The following is a 12,067-nucleotide window of genomic DNA, read 5'->3' as shown; positions in this document are numbered from 1 at the left end:
AATCAATGTAATCAAAAAATCATTCTAACTTTATTGATGCATGTAGTACAACTGCATAAAAATAAATTGTGTATTCAACTACATTTGTTTTGGGGGTTTTTTGCACTATTTTTACTCTTTTTGTAAGATTAGGAATTATGTGATGCATTTAACTTGTTTGGCTAATGCCAATTTAGTTAGATGAAGAACGGACTCAGCACGTCTGGGGTAGGCTACTCCTTATCTCGTTACTGCACTTATCTCCTCAGCTTTAGATCTTAACTGTTTTTTAAATGAACTCTTAAGTATCTCATCACCACGTGTGCACTGGGACCCCACGCACGGCGCACAGCGTGTACCTTGACAATGAACACTAGTCATGCATTAGCCTAACCTAGAGGAACCTGTGCGCCTTATGTGTAAAACAAATGAGAATCCATTGTTGCTTTCATATTCAGCACCTATTTCCTAAAACAGTTTTCCATCTGGGCCTAATAAGGTTCACTACATTCAGACTGGTTTCTTATCAGCAAGCTGCCTAATAAAAAAAGTAGCAGTATTTATATATTAATCACTCAATTACTTGTTCAATTAATAATTCAACGGTTTTAAATTTGTTTAAGTTAAATGTAGGATCTGTGAATGGACAACTAAGCTTAAGGTGGGATGAGAGTATGCGTAGTCTTCAGAGACCCGCTGTAATTGATTAGTATCAAGGTACGCCGGTCCCTCAGGTAAAACTGGAGACAGGGGATCCAGTTTCAGACCACCACGTTCCCGAGGGAGGAAATGGGAGCGCAGCGTTTTCTGCACTGCTGTTAGGATAGGGTAGGTGGAGAGCCAATCAGCGAGCGCGCAGTTCTCTTTTAGCGCGACACGACTGGATAGGGAGCGAACTGTCTCTAACGAACGTTCCAAACTTCATAGCACATGCAGTGGACACCTCCAACGCGTTGGCTTGCCAAAAGAACCTTTTCACAACACGTCTTCAGTCTCGGACTCGGTCGGCCGCAGTCCCCATTCCGCTCTTTTCTGAAAGTCAAAAGAGAGCGGTTTGGCAATTAGGAGTACGCGCGCAATCAGGACGTCATGTCAATGTTGCCCTCTTTCGGGTTTACCCAGGAGCAAGTGGCGTGCGTGTGTGAGGTGCTACAACAAGGGGGGAACCTCGAGCGCCTGGGACGCTTTTTGTGGTCCCTGCCAGCCTGCGACCATCTCCACAAAAACGAGAGCGTTCTCAAGGCCAAGGCTGTGGTAGCTTTTCACCGCGGAAACTTCAGGGAGCTTTATAAAATACTAGAGAGCCATCAGTTTTCCCCACACAACCACCCCAAATTGCAGCAGCTGTGGCTCAAGGCCCACTATATCGAGGCCGAGAAACTAAGGGGACGACCACTGGGCGCCGTAGGGAAGTACCGGGTACGGAGGAAATTTCCTTTGCCGCGCACGATATGGGACGGAGAGGAGACAAGCTACTGTTTCAAAGAGAAGTCCCGAGGCGTTCTACGAGAGTGGTACACACACAATCCGTATCCTTCTCCCCGCGAGAAAAGGGAGCTGGCTGAGGCAACGGGGCTGACCACCACGCAAGTGAGCAACTGGTTTAAAAACAGGCGACAGCGAGATCGAGCCGCCGAAGCAAAAGAAAGGTAAGTTACGCTTCCGCCTGAGAACACAATTTAGCTTGCTACATCAACAAACGGAACACATGTCGACTTCAGCTTCACGCCAGACGTTTTAAGCATTTGTATTACGATCGACTTTAAGTTGTTGAGTAAAATTCATCCCTGAGAAACGGTTTAGTTTACAAGTAGCAAATAAACTAATGCTCACTAACGATAATATTTGAATTATAGACTTTAGTATAAGCTTAGCAGTCTTTTTATATTACTGATTCTGAACTTGGATTAACACCGACGTTATTTATTTGAGCAGGCTATTTAACTTTTGCGTGGTGTAGCCTCGATTCAAAACTGTCAAGAGTTAATTCACTGATGTGCAGTCCTTGTGCAGTATGCAGGTAAAAGCAAAGCTAATTATGCTCTAATATTACCCAGGTAATATGCTATATTGTTGTCAGGAGCTGTCCCAGCTACACATTTAATATCGCTCGGGGAGATATAAACAACCAGGCTACTTTTTTTCCTCATACCTTAAAGGCATAATATAACCAACTGAAAAAAACCCTCAGAGGTTCATTTGCAATTTGCAACCCTCTTGACAGTGCAACCCTCTTGACAGTTTCTAACTGATCTTTACAGACAAGAAAATGTCAAATTAACATTTTGATAGGCAGTTAATTAATTTTGCTATGCATTATAGATTGTCTAGGGTGTTTACATGTAATGTTTTGTCGATTATATTCCCTATTTAAACAAGCCTTGAATTAATTATATTGTATTAAATGGTTCAAAAATATAGAATAAATTAGTATATATAACTGGAACTTGGAATTAAAAAAGACAACACACACTTTGTGTTTTTCACAATCTTTGGCAGAGAGAACAGCGAGAACAACAATTCAGGCGCTAACAAACAGAACCAGCTGTCACCGTTGGACGGTGGGAAGTCCCTCATGTCCAGCTCGGAAGACGACTTCTCGCCTCCGCAGAGCCCTGACCAGAACTCCGCACTTCTGCTTCAGGGTAACATGAGCCACCCCGGCGCGTCCGCGTACCCCATGACTGGCCTCGGCGCCACACAGTCGGTACACGGCATGCAAGGACACCCACACCAGCTCCAGGATTCATTACTGGGACCGTTGACATCAAGTCTAGTGGACCTCGGTTCTTAAGCCATTAAGACTGAGATTTTATTTATTTATTTTTGTTTATTTTGTACGGAATAGTAGAAAGAGATCTGCCACTTTACTATAGATATGAACAATGAACAGTATAAGGCTGAACGCAAAATCCGTAGACATTTTTTTTCTGGTAAGAGTTCACAGTAGGTTTTACCATGGTGGACTAATAGCCACATGGACTGACATTTGCCAAGTCGTTAAACTGGACAAAGGACGAACCAAAAGCATTTAATAAACCTAATGCTCTTCATCAAACCTTCAGGACGCCTGTATTCCAGTATTTGATTTTTAAAATACCCGGTTAGACTTGCGTGATGACTAAATATGAGATGGAAATTGCCGGTCGTAATCTTTTTTAAAGATATGAATGGATAGAAATATTGTATAGCTAATATTCCTATAGGAGAATTTGGTCTGCTTTAGTAGTACAAACAAGAAATAAGACAAATTAGTGGATGAGCTTGCAAATAAATTAAATTAATCTGCCCTAAGTGGTACCACAGCACCTAGCATGAACAACTTTATTTTACACAGAAAATTATTTTAAAACGAAGATTACGGAAACAAGTTCATTTTTTTTTCTACGAAAGTCATTTGAAAAAGCTGTAGTTGCGTGACTCAGGTGTTTTTGCATGGTCTGATCGATAAGATGATCCAATATCTTTCTCGATTTTTAGAGTTCAGATGACTATAACCTGAGACAAAAATCAAAAACGATTGCTGCTATTATTATTATTATTATTATTATTATTATTGTGTGTTATGTTTTTGTTGGTAAAATATAAACCAATAATAACAAAATTACATTATTAAATAATAATAGGCAAATATTATGTATGTTATATAATAATAATATTATTATTATTAATATAATGATGATGTTTATATCGAGTTGGTCTTACATAATATGCCTTCATAATTTAGGTCAACAGAGCGCTGAGAGTTGTTGACTTTACTGAAGCCTCGGGAGGCGCGTCGTGCTTTTGTGGTCGCGGTGCATCGTTAGGTTCATAGTGGGGTGTTTGCTTTGCGCTCTCTCAGTGTTTGTTCTGGCGGTTCTGGGCCAAAGAGAAGACACCAGCTGCAGTAGGCGCGCCCACGTGGCTTCATTCATAAGTTTCTGTGGAAAAAATGCAAACATAAATTTAAGATACAGCTGACTTCTGGCCTAGTTTATTGTAGTTAGAAAACTTTGTATTCCAGTCTATTTCTTCGCTCATAATGTGCTGCCACACTAATTAAACTGGACATGGGCTTTCACTGATCGTTTGTCATCAAGAATATATATCTTAAATAACTATAAATATATAAATCAAAAGTAAGTCATCATATGAAATGTCCAGTCTAAAACGCTTGTCCACAAATGACAGTTCAATAGCTTGCCAAATGTTTGGTGGAATGTTTGCATAGTGAATTAGTTTATACAATAATACTCTAAAGTGACATTGTATGTTGATGTATATCTCCTTCCTCTGAAAAATAATTTACCTCTACGCAAACAAAGTGGATGTGAAAATCCTAGCCATAACCTGGCAAGGAAATGTTCATCAAAGCAGATTCTTTTTTAATGCAAGTATTGCCCCGCCCATTTCAATAGGAATCGTCACGTTTAGCTAACATACTGAGAATAAATGCTGGACTACCTAACTGGCAAAACGTGCGTGACGGGATAGGCCCATCTGTTCCTCCGCCGGACGAAACGTTTCGGCACTACGGCCTCCCAAACATCCCCACGCGTGCCTATCAGCGTAATAGTTTTCAACAGAGAGCACAGAGGATTTCCGGATTTCCGAGGGATAATCGGAACCAGGTTGTTGCTTGCACTGAAGGAGTGCTAAGACTAAAACTCTCTTAAATACATTCCTCATGGAATGATCTCAAATATAAGAAAATGCAGATATACGCAATGTAAGCAGATATACGCAATGTGCTATTTTCTGTAAATGTATAATATCGCTTTGCGCAGTCTTCATATACATGTCAATAATTACAAGATTCCTAAAATGCCAACACTTCATATCAAATTCAGTAGGAACTAAGCAGAAATGGCATTGCTGAGGTCACCCAGTTATTCTCAGTGACGTAAATTATAAATTAGGCCTGCCCCCCCCCTCCCCCCCCAAAAAACCCTATGTCTAAAATGTAATACAGTGTACTCTGATTCAATATACATATTTGTGTATTTGATATAGGGATAGTGTAGTGCTGGAATAATAGTCTGGAGTTTGGGGAAGACTATTATTAATTTTTCACTGAGTATTTAACAATGATTTAACATTGGCCATTATTGTTATTATCAAAACCTGATAATTGTATTTATAAAATATAACCAGTTGCATATTAGGCACATGTACCCATTTTTTAAACAGAACAAAAATGTAGACTTATTTGTTACTGATAACATTAGCTGTCACCAATAGCCAACAAAGAATATAGAAAGCCAAATATATCAGTAAGCATGGTCGGTATAAAATGCCAATGTTAGACATGAAATGAACTTTCAAAATAACATTTTCACTCCAACATTTCTTCAGCTGAACCACTATTTTGCTTTTGGAAAGCAAAGGGATTTGGTACCAAAGTTTGGTGGCGTGCCAAGGCTGCTTTTAAAGTGGTTTGTGTTTCTGTTCCGGCGCAGCCTCTCAGGGCCAACTCTCTCCTGCATTACTAAATCAAGGTGAGCGCACAAAGCTCGGGCCTGTGCTGGAGGTGAATAAGACAAATAGGGAGTTTCTTCTGTGGGAAGAAAAGGGTTTGGCTGTAATCTGAGCAGTCCCTGTGGGGGTGAAGCGGGGGTACAAGAGAGTACCATTCTCTCCACTCATAATGTGTGTGTGTGTGTGTGTGTGTGTGCGTAGGGTGCAGGAATAGAACAGGTGGGCTTCATACTTCACCCCCACCCTCTCAGTACTGCACCTCCACCCTCACCTTCTTTAACCTGATATCACATTGTTCCTTGCCTCAAGCTTTGACTCACAGAGGCATCAGGAGATTTCAGGCTGGGAATAATATTGAGACAAACAATGGACTGAGAGCCCAGGAGAACAGCCAAATTGTCTGTATAACTGAAATATGGTCAGGTTTTTACAGCACATGCATGAATAGTGATGAAAATCTTATTTCATTAGCACGTTTTCAGATTTACACAATTAGGCTTTTAAAAACATTGGGGATATAATGCCTGTGCAAAAACATTAACCTTTAGTATAGTTTAGCAGCTGATTATGAGTTATTAGACTGCAGGGAATAGGTTAGGCATTTTAAAAGGGGTATGTTAAAGTAGTTTTCCACTTGAAGGTGCATGAAAGGGTTTGACCTTTGGGAGACATTAGAAGTGCCAGACAGACTGCAGTGGATTTTAGTAACCTGATGGACTAACTATTAGTACTTTGAGTTACACATTGTAAAGAAAGAATTATGAATCAAATAGATTACCAAAATGATAAAGGTGATCAGGAGGATATTTATGAATGCCCTTACAAATCATGGAAAGATTACCACAATTAGAAGTTATGAACAATTTTGATTTGAGCAGAGTGCCTTGAAAGGGCCCTGACAAGAAATCAAGACAGATGAGTGAGAACAATATAGCATATCATATCAGCTTACAGGCATAATGACTGATGTTGTCATCACTGTGCCTGCATCGCTCAGCATCTGTCCAATTCATAGCACTGGCCATTAGAACAACAAAAACAATGTTTTGTAAGCTGACATTACATCTACAATTTCATTATATTTATGCTAATACAGAGGATACGTAAAACTAACCATGTTAGAAATTTACACACAGCTTTACACAAACAAAGCAGTTTGGAGCAAAATAGTTTAGAGCAAAAAACAAATCATGTTTCTTATACAAATGTAAACAGCCGGCAGACACATAGGCATAGCCAACACAAAGAGCCTGGTACAAACAGCCACAGGCTCGGCCCCTGGTGCACACCTGCTGCTCTGACTACACTCTCCGCTATAATGACAGCTGATTTCAAAAGCTGTCCTTCAGTCCATCACCTCAAGATGTGTGCACAGGAAATCACACTTCGTGTCTGCAGCTTGGTGTCCCCATGTGCCTCTAATGGTCAGGAGTGGAGGATCACACACTTATCCCCATGCTTGCCCATTGTGGCCGCTGGCGTGGGGCTGAAGAACGGTTTACCATGTGGCAGTCACAGGGGCTCGGGTTTCAAAGCGAGGTTGGACTGATGGACGAGCAGAGGCAGTTGTCCCGCAGGCCAGGAGCCCTCCATCAGCGGGCGCCGGAGGGTCTTGCGGATTCCCCCCCCCCGACTCCCACCCCTCGTCTCTCTCCGCCCGCCTGGCGTCGGACCCTTGCTGGGCTCACGCAGCAGGTATGTGCGGTTGGTGACCAAGGAGCAGCACTAGAGCAAGAGCCGAAGAGATTGGTACACTTACACACAAATACTGCTGCCTGTATACAAACACACACATACACACACACACACACACACACACACACACACAAACACATACCAAACACAGATACAAACACACATACACACACCTACACAAACACAAAAACAACTTTCTAACAAATCAAACTGTACTTAGACTTATTTCTCTTACTTGCTCAGTTAAGTGTTTTACATTCAGGTTTTACAATCACCTTTACTACATAAAATGTGACATGTACATTTTACTGATATACTGATGAATAACCACAAAACAAAAATCAAACTACAGCTGGCTTGAAGCAAAATTCTAAAACAACACGACATCCCAGGCAGAGAGTATGGATTTTGATATTTTATGTCCCAGTGTGGATCCAACTAAAGTATGCTACAGCATAGTCACAGGAAAGTCCTCTTAAATTTTAAAAACGGAAAAATAAAATAATAAAACAATAATATTCTATACCAGTGTTTTTGTCATGGTGCATATAAAAACCCATTACACCATTAATACTAACAAAAACCTTCATATCAAACATGATGGCTTACTAATATTATAGCATACATTCATACCTTTAGTGAGAAACCTGGGTTTAGTTAGACATTTTTGTAGGCAAAATAGAAAGTTTTCCCTAATTATCTCACCATCCACAAAATTACATTAGCTAGTATCTTAAGTATACCCGCCTAAGGCTGGTAATTCGCCGAGCTGCACTGAAAATTTCGCTGGTATTCATTTTCCAGCACAACGTACTGGTACTTTAGCTGTTTTTTTTCTTTTCCAGCATCCACATCTTATATGGTGCTCAGGATTGCTTTGCCTGCAAGATCAGTGATTCAACCAGTGTATGTGGCTTTTTCGCTTTAGCATCAAGTTGAGCAACTCGACAGCCAGCTTCGAGAGCTCGTACAGACATATTATTATTCTTAGAAAATTCGCTCACTTCTTAGTTCGCTCTTTCAAACGCACAAATAAGGGATGTTCAGTCGTGATATTGTGTTTGATGTTTAGTAGGAACCATGGCATGGCACGATAGTTTCTCCCCACAGTCATTGTACAAAGCGCTGACATCTCCAAAATTCATATTTCATGTACTCGTCACTGAACCATATGCTCACCGATCTAGTTTTCTTTTCTTCGCTGCAAAACTGTGCTGTATCGGTATCAGAACCGTCTTAAGTTAAAAATGTATCCATAACCTTTTCAAAGTCAGAAGCAATGACTCATACGTTAACAAGGTATCTTTAAAAGGCTATAAAATCATTGCGTCGGCTAAGCATGTGACAATTCGTGTCTATAGGGTAGCGATTTGGGCAGATTTCAGCATATCTTAATATTTCCTAACACAACCTATTTTTAAAAATATATAAATAATTTTCTGGTGGAATTTTTTAAAAAAAGAAAAAAGCCTGCTATCGTGGCACAACAGGTTGAAGAGCGCTGTAACTCTATAATTGAAGCCAGATAAGCCATTAAGATAAATGTCATTTTCGGGTATAAAAGAGAAAGGAGATGATATGGTTTGTGTACACTTTAAGGCCAATTGTGTGTTTGTGTGTTTGAACCAGCTCTACTATATGAAGTAATAGTAGCCAGTGTACTACAATAAGTGATGCATTGCAAGCTTGATCTTATAAACAATTACCTTTCATCACTTAGCAAGGAATTGACCTCCAAGAGCCATGTCTTTTCTGTGTGCATCACTGAAACCTGACTCCTTCTCCACAAACACGCACATCATGTATAAATAAAACATATTTTGTGCTCAATGTACCATCTGAAAATCCCAGTTAACCAGTTAGGGAATTCACATTTATGGTTCAGTAATAATAGGTATACTGAGATCTAACACCAGTGTTTATGGTTTTTCCCTTCTACTGAATGAAGGTGTATTGCTGCAACCCCTTCTACCAGCTCTGAAGGACACAGAAGGAGAGATCAGTCATATACTTCTTTCAAGCATTCATTCATTGGCATTCACACAGAGAAAAACATTGTTTATGTAGAGATCATTAGAATAATTCTGCATTATTTTACCATATGTTGCCATTCTCTGCATTTAAATAGGTGGGTCTTTTACAATAATATAGCAGAACATTATTATTATTATTATTATTATTATTGGCTACTATAGTCCTTCAGTATTATTATAGCTATTAACATACAGGTACTACTGCTATTATTATATAATATTAAATTATATATATTTTTATTCAATTTGCTATCAATTAAACAAAAATGTTTTATTAGTATACTTACTGGTCATAGTACCTCATTATTCAGTTTTGGATGTGGACAGACAACCCTAAAACCCACAAAGGTATGATGGGATTCCACTAGTCATGTAGCTGTGACAGCTCTTCCTGTGCAGAGCTGAGGTGCAGACACGCATGATTAAAACAAATGAAGAGGTGCATTGTGGGAGAAGACACATTTCATAGAGCTGGTTTGTCATAATATCTTACACTGTGTATAGTCACTGTACACAAGTTGCCATGCCTAACATAACAGTGCAGATATGATTTTGCTCTAAAGAGCTCAGAATATGCACAGTGCTGTATGCAGGTGCTGAGACATGTTTATATAATCTGTTCATATCTGCAAAATCTGCATTAGTATTTTGGACTGGAGCAGAACCTGAATAGAATATGCATTATGTCAATAATACAAACTATATTATGTGAATATTATGTGCATCCGTGTGTGTGCAAGTGTGCATCTGGAAAGGAGGAATTTTAGTAGTTATAGATGAATACCATCTCCCAGGTCTCAGCTATGAGAACATTGCTAGTCTATTGATAGCTGAGTGACGGACCAGGTAACTTGAGTCCTGCCCTCTCTCTCCCAGTCTCAGTGTAACGGGCACTGATAAAACCCTGGATGTTCCCTCAAACATTTCAGGAAATGAAAGTTTGAAACACGATCCTGCTGCACCAACCCCACCACCCCCACCCCCACGCTTGCACTGAAACAAAAGCAGTTCTCAAACCAGCTTAGAGTCTTTTTTACCTTGCAGATGACGGATGGAAAAATGAAGGGTGAAACAGAGAGAAAGAGAGAGAGAGAGAGAGAGAGAGATCTCAAAACAAGTTGATTAAAACATGCTACCAGGGTAGGAAGAGTAGGTACGAGCACAAGCAGGATGCATGCCCAGGGCAGCATCCAGGCTACTTCACCCCGCTCCACCTCCACACACACATGCACACACTTACGTACATACACTTAAACACACACACCTGCCCCCTTCCCCATACTTTGTTGTTCTGTGTAGTCACTCAGGACTTGACAGCAGTGCTCATGCTCCACTGAAGCACGTCTGGCTAAAGGGAGGGTAGAGACAGGGTGAGTGGCAGCACAGAATCACAGGATGAGGTTAAAAAAGCCAACACCTTTGATGTCTTTTGTGTTTTCTTAGTTATAACAGGTCCAGGCACCTCTTGATAACAAAGAACAAATCTCCTTCCTCCCGGCATCACATTGTAATCTTAGGCAACACGGGACACTTTGAGTCACTACATCAAGTTTTGTCTGGCATTTTCATGTAAACTGAATCTCTGGCAGGTGTTCTTATGGGAGCCAATCCTGCAAGATTTCAGGGATAAACCTCTGAGCTACTGACAACTTGTAGCGTTCAAGGCCTGGCTGGAAAGGTCCCATCTTTAGCTGCCTTTGCTTGCGTCGCACTCTCTGCTCATCTGATGCCAGGGATCACGGGGGCAAGTGAAGAGTTTCAGCAGCTCGGCCTACATTTACTAGAGCCCCCTACCGCAATTACTGGAAGGCGGTTGGGGTTTAGCACACCCTGGCCAACATCCGAGGCACACTGTAGGCTAAGCTTCAATTTCGGGGACATGGGAAAACATTCCGTTGTGAAGCGGCAAGCATTCTTTACAAAAAATGAGTGGTCACATCTAGCAAGCAAAAAGCTGAGGCACAAATATAGGGTAGAAAATGAAGCTGATGAAGTTTATCACTTGGTTTGTCTTGCTGAAACACACAGTAATCTAATTACTATACCTCACCCTGATTTGTAAGTTAGAACATTTGATAAGAATCCTTAAATTATATTGCTGCAACAACTTACAACAACATAACGCTATAGCCTGGAACTGTGTTTTTTTTCTTCAGAAATGTGGTATGTTCTAGTCTGGTCTGTGACGAATGGCTTGGCTGGGCAAGAGTTCACCAAGCCCTGCTGGGTTTTACCAAGCGCCCTCACAGAGGCGCAAGGAGCACGTATTATCCACGGCGGCAGCTGCAGTAACCAGAGACCAGAGTTATTTATAAGACCTCTGCTGCAATACTTCGGGTCAGCATCCTTCGTCATACATGCACATGAAATTACAGGGCCAGTCAAAGAAACACGATTTAGACTTTTTCTTTTGCCACGAGGACCACTTTTGCTATAGACTATGACAGAACAATGCAAGCATGAAGACTATTAATTCAACAGTGATGCACAGACATTTCTAAAGTAACTTTACTATAGCTACACTTATGGATAACAGATATGGATGTCTTGATCTCACTCAGGCCCATTATTATGCTATAAGTTAAAAATATTGACACATTGATCACTTTGCATCATGTCTGTTTGCAAGGTGGTAGGACCTCTGCGTGTCGGGTGCAAAAACCTGAGAAAGATAGTAGTCAACCTTAGTAATACCACTAGTAATAACCCTAGTAATAACCCCAGTATAACCCTAGTATTAACCCTAGTAATAACCCCAGTATACCCCTAGTAATAACCCTAGTATAACCCTAGTAATAACCCTAGTAATAACCCCAGTATAACCCTAGTAATAACCCCAGTATACCCCTAGTAATAACCCTAGTAATAACTCCAGTATACCCCTAGTAATAACCCTAGTA

The 12,067-nt window shown here is 40.5% G+C and overlaps 1 protein-coding gene across 1 annotated transcript; it reads left to right on the top strand.

Moving 5' to 3' along the window:
* Nucleotides 1–867: 867 nt before the first annotated feature.
* On the top strand, nt 868–3,043 carry six1b (SIX homeobox 1b). Its single transcript, XM_027002939.3, has 2 exons — nt 868–1,628; nt 2,479–3,043. Exons 1-2 carry the CDS (start codon nt 1,069–1,071, stop codon nt 2,771–2,773), a joined length of 855 nt encoding a protein of 284 aa, XP_026858740.1. The 5' UTR covers nt 868–1,068; the 3' UTR covers nt 2,774–3,043.
* The last annotated feature ends 9,024 nt before the right edge of the window (nt 3,044–12,067 follow it).

This window comes from Electrophorus electricus, chromosome 7 (assembly GCF_041902795.1).
Source record: "Electrophorus electricus isolate QZ-2024a chromosome 7, ASM4190279v1, whole genome shotgun sequence".
Classification (NCBI taxonomy): Eukaryota; Metazoa; Chordata; class Actinopteri; order Gymnotiformes; family Gymnotidae; genus Electrophorus; species Electrophorus electricus.
Note: the sequence above shows the minus strand (reverse complement) of the source record. Positions and strands in the feature narration are given on the sequence as shown.

What these genes read in the sequence shown, in the direction of transcription:
- six1b (XM_027002939.3), top strand. Translation starts at nt 1,069, where the DNA reads ATGTCAATGTTGCCCTCTTTCGGGTTTACCCAGGAGCAAGTGGCGTGC. An exon ending in GCCGCCGAAGCAAAAGAAAG is followed by an intron (nt 1,629 to 2,478) that starts GTAAGTTACGCT and finishes AATCTTTGGCAG; the next exon opens with AGAGAACAGCGAGAACAACA.